Below are 19,481 nucleotides of genomic sequence, written 5' to 3'. Positions count from 1 at the left end.
CCATGTTATGAGGCCGGGTCCAACAATATATATATATATATATATATATATATATATATATATATATATATATATATATATATACCATATCGCTTTGCTTATCTAATTGGATGATTAACTTCTATTTTTAGCCTTGAAAAGGTCAAAACACTTGTCAGCTATTGCTTTGTAGACACTTTCACAGGGATTACTGAATTCAGTATGTATCCCTTGAACTTGATTTTCTACATACCCTACCTACTTTCTGAACTTTGATTTGTTGGACTTTTGTTAGGAGTGCTTTGGTATCTTTGTAATATTTCAATTTGTACAGTGGACCCTTCGGGTTTGTTGTTGTTTGTACATGTGGATAATAAGGTACATGGTACCAAGTAAGCACCTACCAAAAACACTATTCCTACAACACTGTATGTACATAGGGGGTGCAATTGATATACCACCACTACCAATCTTTCTCCCTTGTTAGTATTTTCTGGTTTCTACCTCCATGCAGTTTGTGGGGAAAAGAAGTCTATATACCACATGTGAACCCAGAAATCTTTACATTTCTGTGAAATGTAGCCAAAATTATAAATTCAGCAAGAGACCATTTCTGTGAATCATTTGTGGTTTTCTCCAATAAAAAAATTAGGAAAAGAAAAATTGTGAAAGTAAAATAGGGAAACGCAAAGTTGATGACAGTGTTTTTATCAGTACGTTTTTACACTGAAGGCCAGTCTACAAAAGTAACATATTGGTCAATCAGACTCTTCAGATTGTAGATATATGTTGTAATTTAACCTTGTTCAAAAGTATGCAATACCCAGAGTCATCATCTGTGCTGCAGCTTATAATAATTTTGCATAATTTACTTAATAATGTACATACATATTAAGTTAAAAGTGGGACACAAAACCAAGTCACTGGTTATAAAGATCTTGAATGCCTACCTGGCAGCACTTCCCGTTGGTGTAATAAAAATTGTGTGACTGGACTTTAACTGCCAATATGAGCCACTAAATGCCAACAGTGAGGCCCTCACACTCGAGAAAGATGGTGTATGGACTCTATCAGCACTAGTAATCCCTCCTATCAAGAAATGGTCTCCCCCGGTAGTCCAATTGAATGCACTTACACTTAGTCAGGGTTTACTAGCCTGTAATGGCAGAACAATCTCTGATAGAGAGGGAAACCATAGATTTAATTGTATACAAAGTACTAGCCTCATGACTATATGATGTAAGGTTGTGGCCCCACTTTATTGATATGACCATAATACCCTGATAAGATGGTGACCATAATGCTCTTGCTCTCTGGATTTTTGTATGTACTGGCCATACCAACTGTGCCGAGCCATTCGATAAAAGGCTGCGAGTGGCAATAATTGGCACAGGGTTAAATGGAGTGCCATTATACAGTAAGGAGCTAGTTGGGAAGATTTAGAAGTTAGCAGCTGTCAGTATTGGGTGGGGGGTTGCTACTGCTAGATCTGTCGCAAGGCTAATGGGAGACCCTGGACAAGATTAACAACATACCTAAGCAGTTGTTCCTGAGATTAAAGGAACACTTCTGTCTGGAGACCTAGCAGGTAGTTGGAAGGAACCATCCCCTCCCTTTGTACAATAAGCAGTACAATAAGCAGTGCGGAGGTTCCAGGACATCACTTAATGATGCTATAAATCAGAAAAATAGATTGGTGATACAAGTCACCAGGGGAGCGTATAAAAACAATGTTTTAGAAGCAAAAAAAGACTGGGAGCATGGGAGATGGGACGGTCTGCTGGTTGCAGCAAGAGGCAGGGCCCATTGTTCCTTCTGGAATATTGTGTCCACGGGTAGTTGAGATGGCTTTTGCCCCTTTGAAAATCAAATTGCAGCTTCAGACTGGGTTGCTCACTTCTCTAGCTTGTATTCCACGCCACGAGAACTTAAAGACCTCCAAAGCAACTCAGCAGGTTTAAAGGCATTAAGGCAGCCTTGTAGAGGCAAACTGGTAGGGATGCCCATTCGAACTTGCGCATCCAATGAGTTGAGTGAATGACCAGAGAGTTCCTACATTTCATCTATGGAAATAATTAAGGCCATTAAGAAAATTGTTCATAATAAAGCGCAAGGGCTAGATAAGATCCCTGGGGACATATTTCTAGTTGTTATTGATATTTGGATTTCTAACTTCACAATGATTTTTAATGCTATCGTGAAAGGGGCACCCATCCCTCCATTCTGGGCTGTGGCAGAAATATTACCTATTTTTAAAAACGGCTCCAGAGCTCTCCCGAACAATTGTAGGCTTATAAGCCTCATAGGTAGTTCCCAAAAGCTATTTAGTAGGATCATTTTGGACAGGTTACAGAAATGGATAATCTCGAAGGAGATTTTGACTCTTCTACAAGTTGGTTTTCGAGAAACGCACTAGTACCATTTACCAGGTGTTCCGACTCAAGCTCTTATTATGGTAAGTGGTTCTTCTAGGGGGTGGCTTCCTCTGCGTGGCATTCGTACACTTACGTTCTGCGTTCAGTTTAGTGCCTAAGGGCCATATGTATCAAAATCCTCTTTTGCGATTCTCATATAGCAATTTTTTGCGAATCGCTATTTGAGAATCGCAAAATGCTATGTATGTAGGATTTGCAATAAAATTTGCGAATCCTACATATTCCTTAATTGCGAATGTCAAATTGCGATTCGTAATTAAGGAATACCTCCCCATTCATTCCTATGGGCCTAGAGGCCCATAGGAATGAATGGGAAGACATTCTCAATTTGCAATTAGCAATTAGAGAATCGCAAATTGAGAATGCAATTTCAAGGGTGCAAGGGTGTCAAAAGGACACCCTGTTGCACCCCTGAAATAAGTATGGGTGCACATGTGGCGCACATACATGCCCTAAAAAAGTGCAATTGCAAAATAAGGAATCGCAAATTTTGCGATTCCTTATTTTGCACGCAGATTTGCCTTCATACATACCACTTAGCAAAATTGCGGTCGCAATTTTGCTTGATACATATGGCCCTAGATCTTCTCTTTGGCAGGTACTAGCTGAAATAGGGATCCCCCTGTACCTTCTGGACACTGTCATTCGGCTACATGAAAATAATTCTGCACAAGTTAGATATGGCCAACTGGGTGAATTGTCCAATCTGTTCCTAGTTCATATAGGGGTAAGACAGGGCTTTGTCTTTGCCCCTACCTTATTTACATTGTATATTAACTATTTAGTAGTCTACCTGGAACAATGAGAGAATGATGCACCAAATTTGGCATACATTAGGGTCTCGTCTCTAATGTTTGTAGACACACTTTTGCTCTCTACATCACAAATATGGCTTCAAAAAATATATTGTTTTGAAGGTTTTTGGAGACTAAGGGGCCTGGAGATTAACATAGGAAAAACCAAGTACATGATTCTTAATGCATGTTATTCTTCAAGATCTAATCCTACATTATAGGGGACTCCATTGGAGCGTGTTCACAACTTTGATTATCTATACATCACATTAACAGAACAGCTTGAATGGCACACTCGCATAGCATAGCATAGGCTCAAACTGTAACAATCCATTGGGGGAATATCAAAAATGCATTGAGGTCACCAATTCTGCCATAGATCTCTGGCACTCCAGATTTACATTTATCAAGCAGCCCTTTAGAGTGCAGAGCTGTGGGGCCACAGGGATGTGACTGCCCTTGTGGCAGTTGAAAACTGATACATGCTCCAACTGACGAGACTCCCTATGAATAGTACCCCCTTGTCCCCCCTTAGACTAGAACTGGGGCTCAGATCAATTTCTGATAGAGGAGTGAGGCCTATCCTGTGTTGAAGAAGGCTGTGGCCCATACCTGACCTATGTTTCTATCGACATCGCCTATTAAAAGTGCTACGCTTTCCAGGGTCGGGAAACATACCTTGGATTATTTATGTAAAAATGACCCTCATAATGTTTGGCAATGAGAGACTATGGGTTGTCCCTGGGGAGGCTTATATGACCTCTAAACTATCCACTAAGTCCAACTATTAGCAATATTAAATGGCAATTATCCAGGGTAGACTAATTTGGGTTCCCTAACAGACACTTTGCTCATGTTGAAGGTAGATTTCGCTGAAGAACAGTTCTGGACAATAAATATCTGTTATTCAGCGACGAGATACCCTGGGGTGAACGTGCGCTTTACAAATGCACGTTATGTTCTGTTATGTTAGAGGAGAGAGTGATCCCGTAGTTGCCATTAAGTTCTTGCTGCCATTTCGGTATATAACGCTGCCGCCCCGTTCCTTCACTGCTAAGTGGGCAGGCGATCCCAGGGCAGGAGACTGGTAGTGCCCTTCCTGTAGAGAGACTAGAGAACGCTTGAGCTTGCCTTATTCTTCTGCCCACCCTATCAGAGGAGCAGAAAAAATGGGTATTACCGCTGTGCCGCAATTTGGGTGCTAGGGAACACAAAGAACTAAGGATTCAGAAATCAGAAAAAAAGGCAATGTACAGTCTTTGCAGTTTCTCGGTTTTGATGTCGACGTGGAGAGTTAGGCAGAAGTATCTCGCTAATAAAAGAAGTCATTTATGTTGTAAAATGGGGTGCTGTATACCTTATTACTTTAATAGATCGCAACACTTTAATAAGCGAGGATATATTTCAAGACCCCTTTAGGCTTATCATGAATTTTGCACAGATTTTAAAGCTGTTTTAACGAAACGGAATTGCCTATGATAGCATTTTATGGGTCTATTTTTATTCAGTCATTGTATATCTATTTTATTTATCATACCGATTTTATATTTGTGCACGGCTGTGACATTGTATATGCACTTTTTTATGGCAAGTAAGGAATCTGCTGTTAGGAGTGGCCATCAGAAAAGCTTGTTTGACGCATTCAGCGTCACACATGACTTGGGTTGACTTGGCAGCTGTCATACATATTTCATGCATTGTCAACATTGACTGCAAAGCGAGAATTGTTACCATGTAGAAATGCTAAGAAACACTCAAATGTTACCTGCACAAGATATCACCACACTTATGTATCTTTATTTCCTTTAGTTGAAAACAAATTATTCAGTTTGGGATGAACTGAAGTCGACGAAAGTTATACTCATGGGAGAACCTGCAGTGATGGAAATCGATACTTTTCCAAGGGCTATCATTTTAATTTACCTAGTAATGGCCTTTTCCCCATTCGGATATTACATTGCAGCCCACGTTGTAGCAGAGAAGGAGAAGAAGTTGAAAGAATTTTTAAAAATCATGGGACTCCACGACACTGCCTTCTGGTATGTATACATATGTTTAGATATTTTTTATTATTATTTAAACGTGGCTTGATAATCTTCTGTGTATCCTTGCATCATGGAATCTGATAAATGCCATATACTAGGAACATTCATTTACTTCAATCCATCACAGAAGTGTTGGAATTGATAGCGGTGTTTTTTTTTGTTTGCCCCTTCAGCTATGTTGAAATTAAAGTGAAATGTAAAGTTGGCAGCCCTTTTCTTGGTGAATAGGTAAATGCATATGTATTTTGACAACCTTTTCCATTATGAAGGAAACAAATCTAAGTCTTTGGTCATGAGGCTCGAAAGTGCTTCACCCCCTCCTTGTACGGTTTCTTGCACCTGAGAGAGCTCTCTTGGTCTTCCTTCTTATACAATATCATTGAAGTCGGCTTGTGTGGCAGGAAAAGTAAAATATATTGGTGGACAACTCATTTTAGTAACACTTGGTGACAAGTATATGCTATCAATCTTGCACTCTCACAATCTTCCACGCCAAGTTGGGTTATTATTCTCTCCCGATCCAAAACAACTCGCCAGATAAACAGATTTTTTTTTCACAATTGACGCCAGGACAGAACGGAAATTAGCACGTTTCGTCTACGTGGTAAGCTGGAATTGTATGTGCAAAGTGTGGCAGGTACGCACTTCTTGCGTTCAACACTAGAGCGGAGTCTGGCACTTTGGGTGGGCCAGGGATGCATTTGACTCTGATATTGCTTCATCCACATTCACAGAAGGCTATAGAGGGATTAGTGCCTGGCGTCGCCCCATTTCTCTCTGGCAGTAAGACTTGGAGGAGAGCTGCCTGCAAGACAAAGTGTAAGGCTGCCAAGGGCCCAAAATTGTCCCCTGCAAGTAACCCAATGTCCATGTACACCACGGATTCAACCCCCAACTTAAGGCTAGAAATATAAATAAGTGCATTGACCTGTATGGGCTCTTTAATTTCTTTGTATTTGAGTACCACACCCAAGGGCGAATGAAGTCAGTGAAAGGGAGCCTGCGGACAGCGCAAGCCCCATCATGTTACACATGTTGCTCGTGCTGCATGTGCTTGTTAAAGCATATGACCTGGTACTACCTATACCCCCTCCTCCCTTGTTCAGACCCACAGATTATCAGGAACAAGAGTTTAATTGGAAAAGGGGGTTGTAGATAACCCCCGGCCGTATTTATTACAAAATTAATCAAATAGCGAATATTCATTTTTTACATAAATTTACGCAGATAATCACAACTGACATTTGATTACATTAGAATGTACAGATATCAGATGGCTATCCTTAACATAACTCTAATACAAGTTATTCCTATCCGAATCTAAGCATACATCATTCATAAATCATAATGGCAATCATTTTCTGCGTATCCATGTTTAAGCCTACGGCAAGGTCAATAACTGGTGTCAGATCCTTATCAATTCAACCCCGTCCTCCAGCCTGAGTGCGCATGTGCAGAGGGCCCGTTCACCGTGAGGGTTCTCCCCCCCCGTTACCCCGTACGCCCTGTATACTATCTCCATCTGGGGCCTTTGCAGTTCTGCGCTCTTTTCTGGCGCAATTGTGCACGTGCGGGATGGCCAACTAGCCTAGGAAAAGCGTAGCTCCCCCCTCCCCCGCACCCATACTGCCACAATGGCTGTAACTGCCCCTGGAGGGTTCTAGGAGGGAAGGCTTGTCCCTCCTCCTTGGGCGACCCTATTCAATAAATGGCGCCGCCCCCTAAGGACCTTAAATTTACTGCTCACCAATCATGACCTTACCGCCTGACCACGGAATCGCACTAAAATACGAGAATTTTTTTCCTTAGAAATGGGAAAAACAAGTTATTTACACATTAAACCTGGAATGAAAAAAGACAATTGCATGCATGTAACTCCTCTTCTGCTCTAGGGGATGGTGGGTGGGCAAATATTAATAACTACGACCTCCTAATGAGGTCGCACGACAAGGCTGGTGAGCACGGAGGGCAAAGAGGAAGATTCCTCTACTCCCCAGCCTTTTATCTGGGGCGAGTACTCGCCCCTCAGGGAAGGGGCGGGAGCTGGCGACTAGCGTGACCCGGAAGTGATTTCTCTCACTTCCGGGCCACGACCTGGGTCGCCAATGAGAGGATGGCGAGCCAGTCACGTCACTATTGTGCGCGACAGGCCCGCCTCCATTGAGTTGTCGGGGGCCGGCAGGACCGGCATATTATCGGCACGTCCGATGCCGGCCCCACCTTTCTAGTGGGCCTGCAGCTCTGGTATGCTCAGGGTACCGACCAGAGGGTGCAGCCACAGCACGTCATAACGCATCCCCTCTATCCACCCACCTTCAGGACCCATTTGTGAATTGAAAGCTCTAGGGTCCGTAAATACAGCAACCGTCTGCTGCTCACAAACGTTGGCCATATTTTGTGAATAAGCCAGGAGGGCAAGTTAAGAGTTTGCAAGCAGTCCCGTGATTTGTTTCTTGGTGCTAGAACCCACAGCAGAATCGGAAACCTGACTTTGCCCGTCCTAGGACAGTGACCTATCATTCCACTTGAATGGGACAAAGAGAGACCGGAGGGGAAAGGACACAAAAGCATGGATGAGGGCAAGCCCTTCCGATTGCAGAGGTATGATTTTGGAATAAATATTTACTTTTAGCCCAAATACCTCTGTCCTATGACCTGCCTTCCACCTGCTTTACTCCAGCTGCCCCTTTGAGAACAACTCCACGCTTTCTTCGGCTATTTAGTGCCGATGACCTTTAAATAGTACTTTGACGTTGCTCCACGTTGCTCTAGTTTAGTTGCTGCGCATTGACTACACTTTGTGACATTCTGGTTAATAGCCTCGCAATTTCAAGACAATCACCCTGCCTCTCACATGCCTGGTGAAAAGGAGATAAAGATGATCAAGAAAGTGTTATAAGGGTCAAGTGCACTTATTAACCTAAAATATCAAAAGCCACGTTCCCAACTGCTTTCTAGATGTTGTTTATCTTTTTCATCCATTAAAACCAAATTACCTCTGAGTTGCGTTCCTATTAATTACCCACTTCTAATTTGTGGCTGGCCTGAGAGTATCTTTCTTCATGTACTATCTGCAACGGAACTGATATTTTGAGGCCGTTGAAAAATGGAGCGGCTTACATAAAACGGCAATGGCAGTGAAAGGAGTGGCAGCTAAGATTCCATACAGCTTAGTGCTAAACCTTCTGTTAGGAGAAGCCCTAAAGAGCATTATTTTAAAGGATGAGACTTTCATAACTGAGTGGAAGGTACTTTAGACAATGTTGTAGCACAGCTGTCGAACTGTCAAGTGTGTAATAAACAGTCACAAAATTCAGTTTTCTGAGTTTAAACAATCTGTTTTCGAGTCACTGCAGGACCCATTTTCATTTGAGCTAAAATAAGGATTAACTTTTCGATTACATTTTCACTTGAGGATCTCTTATAGGCTGGGTTATTCAGTGACCGATAAAAGTCTAAGCAGTGTGACCAGTCAGTGGGACAATTGCAGACCCTTCAGGATATAGCGGCATGGATTAGCAAATTTAGTGGCACAAATATGGAAATTTAGCGGCACAAATATGGAAATTTAGCTGCATTTTTGCAGCACTTTATTTTACTCATAATCATTAATTTTCAGCCTGAAATCGCGAAATCCTTGAGGGTCTGTATAGGGAAGTAGGACAATGACTATTGACAGCAGTACTCGTGCTTGATGCTGGCTCTCGGGATCAGCACTGCGCATCTAGCTGACCAAGTTACTGTCCAAGCTAAATATAATTTATTATATGTAGGTTAAAAAGTGAATCCCACAATTAAAACATATGTAAATGTACAATTCTACATACGTTTCAACAAGTGTTAAAATAACTACAACCAGGCAAGTAACTTTATTAAATTATTGTCTATGTTGCACACTTATAACAAACTACGAAAGGCGCTAGTCGCCAGCATGGAAGGTAAAACAGATTTTTTTATTTTTAAATAGCGACATGGATAACTTAAATAAATGAATTGGGTACTTTCCTCACATATTAAATATCCTGGTGCTTTTGGGCATACTGTGCGTTAAACCATATAGCCTGAGCATTTACAGCACTATGAGCTATTTTTTCTGTATAGTTAGGTGATTGCTGCTAGCCGCTCCAAAACTATTTCTGAAAAATAAAGCTTATTATTATTGCCTTTATCAAGGAACGCAAGCGCTTATGAAAACTGACACTGTCCTGAAAACTGTGTGTGGCGTGCTGTGTGCTCAACTAACTTTCCTATCCAATTTAGATGTATTTTTTTAAAGTGATTGTGCGGGGAAGAGCGAGATCACCGGCGTTAACGTTAGATGTTCAAGGTTGGCTCACTTTCTTGGCTGTACTAGCCCACTTCATGATGTAACCGAGTAAGCCCTAACTTGTCTTAGCTCCTCTGGGTTCACACGTGCACGTTAATGACGTTTATTCCTCACTAAGTTAAAAGAAACCGAACATTGCTCGGTAAAATCCGCTATGTGTTCTGCACACACCTTTGCTGTTGTCTTGTGTAGCCGTTCTGTTTATTGTTTGAATACATTCCTGTCATTTTTAGGTGTCATTCCATCATAGTTTGGTTGTCTTTACAGATTGGTTACAGGAAATGCTTCAGTGCCACCACTACATTCTGATGGGTTGTTTGTGTCCTTAAATCTTAGTCCTCTGTTCCTCGTTTGAGGTTCTGGTTCTGAGATGCCTTGGTTGCGCGGCTCACTGCTTACGTCTGTGCCAGCTTCGTTAACCTGGAGAAAGGAAACCTATCAAATTGTGAGCCAGGCGGTGGCAGTTAATTCAAGGTCACTCCATGTTACATTTTGGTGAAAAGCCGTCGAAAAAGTGAGTCACAATAAATAAGTAGAAAGCTAATTACATGTTGCACATCGAACGTTTTGTATAGCTCAAGTCGCAACAGCTTTGTTGTCTTACCCAAATTGGACGTATTGGCCCCTCCTCCAGCCTGGGCCGGCAGCCGCTACCCTTCAATTTCGCGGGCACTTTTGTAAACATCGCGGCATTTTTACAAAAGTGCTGATTTCGCGGCAAATCACAAAATCGTGAAATCCTGGAGGGTCTGATTGGAATGAAAATGAAGGCATAGTCTGAAAGTATTTCAAGGCTTTGACTGTGTTGTTTTGTTCTTAAGGTTGTGGCTCAGGAAAGGATAAAGGCACATTACAGATAGTACAGAGAGAAGCAAGGAGATGAGTAGCAATAGTCTTGACAGATATATATTCACTGAAAAAAACAAAGGTTACATGGGCGTTATAGTTAGGCGCAGATTTCACTCGTACAAAACTAGTGAAATTCAGCAGTTATAGTTACCCGTGTTAACTAAAACGTACACCCCCGCAATGCACTGCTTATGATCTCACATATTACATCACTCATGACATGGTCAGTGAAATCACTGATGAAATCTCAAATGCTATCAAGAAAACTGCTGTGTCAAACTTACTGGAGGGCTTGTTGACCCCCAAGGTCCCTCAGCATCCAAAAGGACTTCATCCTCCAACCAGCATTGCGGCAGGAGGCGCATTTGCACAGTGGTGGAGAAAGGGGGCGTGGACTCTGAATTACCACTAGCAATTGCGCTCTGTGTGGGAATTACTGGAGGTAACAGGATGACTTTTCATATTGTATGCCTCTACTTTGTACCTCACTCCACTGAACGTTGCTCCACTCCACTGCACTGTACGCTACTCCACTGTATGCTATTACACTCTACCACACTATACTCTATGCCACTGACCTCTTCGGCACTCTACTGTACACTATTCTACTAGTCAGCCCTCCACTCTACACCAGTCCACTCAAAAACACTGCGCTGCACACTATTCTACTCTGCGCCACCCCACTCTGCGCCACCCCACTCTGCACCACCCCACTCTGTGTTGCTCCACTCTACGCCGCTCCACTATACACCACTCAACTCTATGCCATTCCACCTACCACGCTCCAATATACGCCTATCCACTGTACGCTATTCCAGTGTGCTACTGCACTATATCCCAATCCACTCCACACAACTCCACTATGTGCCTCTCCACTGTACACTATTCCAATCTATGCCACTTCACTCTGTGGCACTCCGTATATGCCATTCCAATGAACGCACTCCTATGAACACTATTCCACTGTATGCTACTCCATTATACCCCACTCAACTCTACACCTCACCACTATACGCCACTCCACTGTATGCTATTCCAATCTATGCCACTTCACTTTGCAGCACTCCAGCATTCGCTACTCCACTGTGCACTGTTTCACTGTATGCTGCTATACTGTACGCTATTTCACTGTATGCCACTCCACTCTACTCCCCTTTAAACCACTCCACACCACTCCTCTGTATGCTACTCCATTGTAGGCAATTTTTCTGCATGCAGCCCCACTCTACGGCACTGTAGTCATTGCCACTCCACTGTATGCCACTACACTCCACAGCCCTGTAATCTACGCTGTTCCACTTTACATAGCTCCACTCTATCCCACTCTGCTCTGTGCCCTTCCACTATATGCCACTCCACACCTCTCCAGTGTACTCATTGCCACTGTATGCTATTGCACTGTACCCCTCTCCACTGTAGGCCACACAACTATACGCTATTGCACTGTACGCCACACCACTGTACACTGTTTCAAATCTACACCACTCCACGACACTCCAGTGTACAGTACTCCACTGTGTGCCACTCCACTCTACGCTACTCTGTGTGCTATTTCAGTGTATGCTACTATACTGTATGCGATTTCCCTGTATGCCACTCCACTCTAAGCCACTCCTCTTTACGCTATTCCACTGTATGCCACTCCACTCTTTTCCATGCCACTACCCTGTACGACACTCCACTTTACGCTATTCCACGGCATGCCATTCCACTCTTTGACACTGTATGCTATTGCATTATATGCCACTCTACCCAACTCCACCCCACTATGCTCCGCTCAACAACACTATACTCTACTCAGCAACACTCTGCGTCCTCCACTGAACCACACTAATCTCCACTGTGAAGCACTACTCTGTACAACAATGTACTCTTCTCAGTGCCTCTGTATAACACTCTACTTTACTCTATAGCACTTTACAACACTCCTCACAACTCCCTCTACACCGTTCTATCCCAGTTGGAGAGCAGCTCCTGTATAAAGCACCCTGCAACACCAGCAACAGTCTGAATCTGCTCACTTCAAATGTCTGTTTTTCTAGCTAAGTTTTTAAGCATAGGATTAGCACAGTGCTATCCACGCGAGCTAGAAAGGAACAAGGTCTTTTGCCATTTCTACAGCAAAGTCTTTAAGCACAGTGCCATTCGCTCAGAGCTGTAAACCTCCATAGAGGAGAGGAGGCATCTGTGTCCAGCCCAGTATCCCTGGTTGGTTCCAGAAGGGCTATACCTACTAGACCTGTGAGCAAGGTCTGTTGCCATGGGCAGCTCTCCACCCTCTTTCTGCAAATTGCAGGTACAAGGGGGTGCCCACACATCATCAGCCTTTGGCAGACATTTAGAAAGAATTAATGTGTTGGTCTTCGAACTTGGAAAGGCCAGATCATATTTAGGAGACAGCACTCCCCTACCCTTATCACCCCAATGCCTCTACTCTCTGTCCATGCCAAAGCTATTGGGGATACCATGGAAGCACGTACAAATACAAGGTATTCTGGAGGACAACCATCTTTACAGAAGGAGATGAAAATATGGTCCTCATTTGGAAGAAGAGAATTGACTCTCATACACTCGCATACCTCCTATACCCATCCTTACACTCTACTGTCAACAGCCCCAACCCTAGAAGCCACAGCAGTCAGAGCAATAAATACATGTTTACGGCAATTATGCAGTTCACCATATCTTGAACTGTCCCCAAAAAGTGCCGTAGAGGCTACAGAGGTGGGACGAGTCAGAGGGATAAACAATTAAAACTAGTAGGAGGGAGTCCTTCCTGCCTTTAAAAAAAAAAAAAAAAACAGACCATACATTGGTCAATGGATGTCACTCAATTTCCTGCATATGAAGCATTGCCTTCTAAATTTGAGTTTGGAAGGAGAAGCACGGTTTTACTACAGCTCTATTTAGATTTTTCTTGGAATGATAACCCCGAGGTGGGATGGAGGTTCAAACAAAGCAAGATGCAGATTAAACATACAACAGATTTTACAGAGGCAACCCAACAAAAGGAACATGAACGCACCTCCATAGTAATGGTTCTGTGGGCTTATAGGAAAATGAACAAACATCTCCCCTGTTGCGACAGAGATAAAGAGAAACTTGACACAGTCCCCCTGCTGCATGCATCCTGGCCCATTAAAAGATAATAGAATGAAACCATTATAGCCCACTACACTCCAAGCTATGAAGGAAGGTACCCTCAGCAGCCCCACAGCGCTGGCAGAGAGGGAAGGCAATCAACTCTGCATGCCACAGCTTGTGTCTGTTAAAATAAACCTGATGCAGATATTTGAATTGAATAAGCCGCAGATGAGCCGCAATCGCCACTATACGGGTTTATTCCAGCGCCTCCACCCAATCATCATGTTTATTTTGTGATTCCCCAGATCTCCCATAAAAACTTCTGCTTCTATGGAGTTAAAATTAGGTATATCCTCTTGTTGTGCCTCATATGGGGAGAGAGAAAGTCGAAGTTGGAGATGCCTGTAAAATTGTGAGTGGGGCATGGTATATTCCGTCCGGAGTTCTCCCACTCATTCCATTAGTGGTGCGCGAGCTGCAACAACAGTCACTAACACTGATCCTAGTTGCTCCAACATGGGCCAGACAACCGTGGTACACAACATTGCTGGAACTATCAGTAGTCCCGCTCCAAAAACTACACCTCTCCTCACAGCTCTTAACACATAACCATGGAGAGATCGGACACCCAGATCCAGTACAGCTCGACCTGGCGATCTGGCTCCTGAAGTCCTAGAGTTTGGTTATCACAATCTTCCACCTGATTGTATGAACGTTATCAAAGAAGCTAGGCGCCCCACCACTAGAGTCTGCTATGCAGCCAAGTGGAAAAGATTTGTTATATACTGTAACAATAACCACATCAATCCTCTAGATGCCTCCACTCAGTGCATCTTCAAAGATGTAATTTAGCATGCACATCAATTAGATTACATCTCACTGCCATCGCAACTTACCTACAAAATAGACAACATCTATTATTGTTCAAGGTACCTGCCATTAAAGCATTTATGGAAGGCCTCAAAAGAATAATTCCTTCCAGGGTACCACCCTCCCCAGTGTGGAATCTAAACATCGTCCTCACAAGATTAATGGGTCTTCCATTCGAGCCTCTGCATAAATGCGAGCTACAATTTCTTACATGGAAAGTCGCTTTCCTTGTGGCCATTACATCTCTTAGAAGAGTCAGTGAGCTACAGGCACTAACTATTCAAGAACCATTTTTACAACTCCATCATAACAAAGTGGTTCTCAGGACAAATCCTGAATTCCTTCCTAAAGTTATTTCTCACTTCCATCTCAACCAATCTGTTGAGTTGCCAGTGTTCTTCTCGCAACCACAAACAGTAGCAGAAAGAGCTCTTCATACACTAGACGTGAAAAGAGCACTCCTTTACTATATTGACAGAACAAAACCCTTTTGTAAATCAAAGCAACTTTTTGTATCCATCTCACCACCACATAAAGGCAATCCCATATCAAAGTCTGGGATTCCAAGGTGGATTGTCAAATGTATACAAATTTGCTATCACAAAGCAAAACGTGCACTGTCTATTCCCCCTAAAGCCCACTCTACCCGAAAAATAGGGGCTTCAATGGCATTTTTAGGGAACATTTCTTTAGATGACATCTGCAAAGCAGCTACATGGTCTACACCGCACACATTCACAAAACACTATTGTGTAGATGTGCAGGCAAAACAACAAGCTAGTGTGGGCCAAGCTGTACTCAAAATGCTATTTCAAACTACTACAACAGATACTGGTAGTCGCCGCTAAGAAGGAGTAATGCTATGCAGTCTATGCACAGTGTGTGATCTGCAGCTCATATGCCTCAAACGGAAAATGCTACTTACCCGTATGGATCTGTTCTTGGCATGTAGAGCTGCAGATTCACACACGCCCACCCACCTCCCCGGCTACCTTTATCTGTTCCAGTATTATCTTAATTAGATACAACATACATGGACATCTATTTGTGTTTCTGACAAAACTCCATCATTTCCCTTCTTGGCGAAAAAACAATCTGAAGATGGAGTCGATGCCCATGCGCACTATTGTCCAAAGGAGGAGTCACCTATCTCGTGACTTCCAAAGACTTCTTCCAAGACAACAACAAAGTGCAAACATCCGGGCCCAACACCAGATGGCGATCTGTGCACAGTGTGTGAATCTGCAGCTCTACATGCCAAGAACAGATGCATACTGGTAAGTAGCATTTTCCTTACCCCGCATTCAGAACAGCTACTTACCTTTACGACGCAGTCACTGGCCGACTGTGAAGTTACCACGTGTTCTTTGACCCGCAAGTCATTACAACGACTTGCTTTAGGGGGAGCATTGTTAGACTGGTGTTGGAATTTGAAGTTCAAAGCCTTCCCTACTGTTGCGCAGACTGTAGTTGGAATAGTAATTTATACTATTCCAAAGTCCGGTGCCCATCTATGGCAATTCATTGTAAAGAATTGCCTAGTAAAGTAACATGTGGTAAAGACGCAGTCAGGGTAGTGACTGCATTGTAAAGGCATGCGGGGTAAAAACATGTGGGGTTGCGTCACACAACCAAGTTTCCCAAGGCGCGCAAATTCCATATGCATCTGGCTCCCAAGAAGTTTGATGCAGGCAATATACTCTCACAGGCACATTGTTTGAGGATCCACATTCTTTTAGGTTCCCATTCTGACCAGAGCTTACCACTTACTGAAAAATGGGGATGATAGTGATGATTTACCACCACATTTTGATGATGACAGTTTTTACATGGATTTACAAGAGGCCAGTGGGCTTGATACTTCCTCTGATACAGAGCTAATGTCCCTTCTTTTGCCACCAAAGGGAAGAGTGCTTCCTTTGCTGTGGTAATTTAACATGCTGCTGGGGTCCTAGACCTACAACCACCTACTGTTGAAGATAAAAAATGTCCTTACAGAAGTTCTGCAGCTTAGGCCCCATTCCTCTGACCACTAACTCCCATTCATTGAAGTCCTAACTGAAATTCTGATGGGCCCTTGGTCTAAACTTTGCTCTTGCCAACCGGTGAACAGGCAGATGGCCAAATGTAACTCAGATTATGTTTATGCAGCACCCTACCCCTGATAGTTTTGTGGTCCAAGCTTCCATCAGCATTGCAAATGTTAATTCATTCCCCAGGACCCTACCCAACAGGGAGTCAAAAAGGATTAAGGCATTTGGAAAACAAATATTCTCTTCCGCAAGTCTAGGCTTGAGGTCCATCAATGCGGTTTGTCTACTTGGCCAATATACATCTCTGGGACATGACTAGCTAGATGTTGCTGGCAGTTCTGAAATAATATGGGCCCTCCCTGTCTCAATCAATCAATCAATCAATCAATCATGGCATTTGTAAAGCGCGCTACATACCAATGAGCGTCTCAAGGTGCTGGGGCGGGGGAGGGGGGAAGCTGCTACTGTTCGAAGAGCCAGGTCTTGAGGAGTCTTCTGAAGGTCAGAAGGTCTTCGGTCTGCCGCAGGCGGATGGGGAGGGTGTTCCATGTCTTGGCGACGAGGTGGGAGAATGATCTGCCGCCAGCGGCCACTCTACGGATGCGGGGGACAGTGGCGAGGGCACGGTCTGCAGCGCAGAGCTGGTGGGTGGGGGTGTAGAGGCTGAGTCAGCTGTTGAGGTACGTTGGTCCGGTGTTGTGGAGTGCTTTGTGTGCGTGGGTGAGGAGGTTATCCTCTTGTTGACAGGGAGCCAGTGTAGGTCTCTCAGGTGGGGTGTGATGTGGCTGCGGCGAGGGATGTCAAGGATCAGGCGTGCGGAGGCGTTCTGGATGCATTGAAGCCGTTTCAGAAGTTTTGCCGGAGCTCCTGCGTAGAGTGCGTTTCCGTAGTCCAGTCTACTGCTGATGAGGGCCTGGGTGACCGTCCTTCTTGTTTCAGTGGGGAGACACTTGAAGATCCTGCGAAGCATGCGGAGGGTGTTGAAGCAGGAGAAGAAACGGCGTTGACCTGCTTCGTCATGGAGAGGGTAGAGTCGAGGATGACCCCCAGGTTGCGTGCGTGGTCAGTGGGTGTTGGGGGTGTTCCTAGTGCAGTCGGCCACCAGGAGTCGTCCCAGGCCGAGGGGGTGGGTCCGAGTATGAGGACCTCCATCTTGTCCGAGTTCAGCTTCAGTCAGCTGTTCCTCAACCAGTCGGCGACGGCCTTCATTCCTTCGTAGAGGTTGGTTTTGGCGGGTCCTTGGTGAGGGAGAGGATCAGCTGGGTGTCGTCGGCATAGGAGATGATGTCGAGGTCGTGCCGTCGTGTGATGTGGGCGAGTGGTGCCATGTAGACGTTGAACAACGTTGGGCTGAGGGATGAGTCTTGGGGTACGCCGCAGATTATCTCGGTGGCTTCGGAGCGGAAGGGGGGGGGGGAGGCAGACGCTCTGTGTTCTGCCGGAGAGGAAGGAGGAGCTCCAGTCCAGGGCTTCCTCTTGGATTCCGGCGTCGTAGAGGCGTATTCGTAGTGTGCGGTGGCAGACCGTGTTGAAGGCGGCTGACAGGTCCAGGAGGATGAGGGCCGCGGATTCTCAGTTGTCTAGCAGGGACCTGATGTCATCGGTGGCGGTGATGAGGGCAGTTTCGGTGCTGTGGTTGCTGCGGAACCCGGACTGGGACGGGTCCAGGATGCTGCTCTCCTCGAGGAAGCTGGTCAGTTGTTTGTTGACGGCCTTTTCGATCTTCGCCGGGAACGGGAGCAGGGAGATGGGTCGGAAGTTCTTGAGGTCCTTGGGGTCCGCCTTGGGTTTCTTGAATAAGGCGTTGATCTCGGTGTGCTTCCAGCTCTCCGGGAAGGTCGCTGTCTCGAAGGAGATGTTGATGGTTTTCCAGAGATGGGGTGCGATGGTGCTGCTGACTTTGTTGAAGATGTGGTGTGGGCAGGGGTCTTCCGGGGATCCGGGGTGGACGGTGTTCATGATCTTGATGGTGTCGTCGTTGATGTTGGATCAGGCGGTTGGTGCGGGTGGTGGTCGTGGGAGCGGGGGTCTCAGTGGTTGCCGGGGTGGTGACGGTGTTGAAGCTGTCGTGGATGTCTGTGATCTTGTGATGGAAGAAGGTGGCCAGCGAGTCGCACAGGTCTTGTGAGGGTGGGATGTCGTTGGTGTTGGAGCTGGGGTTGGAGAGTTCCTTTTTTTTTTTTTGTTTAAACATTTTTTATTGTTTTCTTACCAACATACCAATACACTTCCCACAAGTGCCCAAGCAGCTCAGCAACAATTAGTACATACAACATTTCAACCAGTTATGCATTGGAAAAGTTACCCGTCCCGCTTGGGCCCCCTCCTCCCACTCCCTCCCGCAACCCTTGTCAGTGTGCCCCCGCCTTCCTATCCTCCCTCTGATGTGACCCTCCCTATTACTATGATACATGTAGGGGTATTCAATCCTGTCTCTGTCAGCTTGGGCGTTCCCCTGGGTTCAGCCGCGTTGAATGTGTCCACCTATCATAGTGACCCCCCTCCTACTCCCCGCTTATCGCATCCTCAGGGCGGTCGGGTAGGTCCCCCTCCCCTATGTTTTCTGACATCAGCCCCTGAAGTTCAACCACCAGTGACTCCCATGCACGCCGTCGCTAACGCCTTTTCGTCGTTCCTCCTATGCGCTAATTGCTAAGTGTGCCCTCCGCGCCTGCCCATTTCGCGAACGCCGTCCGCCACCTCCGAAAGCTAGGCCCCACCCTTGACTTCCAATGCATGGTTAGCTCCCTCTTGGCCATGATCAACCCTAAGTCACAGAACTTGCTAGTAACCTTCGTGCGGCGGGTGTGGGGGAACCAAAGCAACAGGCAGGCCCCCATCTCAAAATCGATGGTGCGATCTGTCACTTGGTTCAGGCATTCCGTGACGTCTTCCCAGTAACTACCCAGCGCCGCGCAAGACCAAAACATATGGCGAAAATCAGCCCCGTCTCCCCCACACCGCGGGCACTGAGAATGTGTGCCCCCAAAATATTGCAATATTTTGACTGGCGTCAGGTATGCCCTGTGCAGTGTAAAAAACTGTACTAGCTGAAACCGGGCATT

At 45.0% G+C, this 19,481-nt stretch overlaps 1 protein-coding gene across 1 annotated transcript in view; it reads left to right on the top strand.

Annotated features, from left to right (window-relative positions):
* The window catches only part of LOC146810320 (cholesterol transporter ABCA5-like), a 1,540,893-nt gene that overhangs the window by 306,760 nt on the left and 1,214,652 nt on the right, over window positions 1-19,481 (top strand). The window contains exon 6 of the mRNA XM_085617316.1: window positions 5,018-5,247. Coding sequence (XP_085473442.1) covers window positions 5,018-5,247 — 230 coding nt within the window. The remainder of the gene's footprint in view (window positions 1-5,017; window positions 5,248-19,481) is intronic.

This window comes from Triturus cristatus, chromosome 7 (assembly GCF_964204655.1).
Source record: "Triturus cristatus chromosome 7, aTriCri1.1, whole genome shotgun sequence".
Classification (NCBI taxonomy): Eukaryota; Metazoa; Chordata; class Amphibia; order Caudata; family Salamandridae; genus Triturus; species Triturus cristatus.
This window is presented reverse-complemented; position numbering and strand designations above follow the sequence as displayed.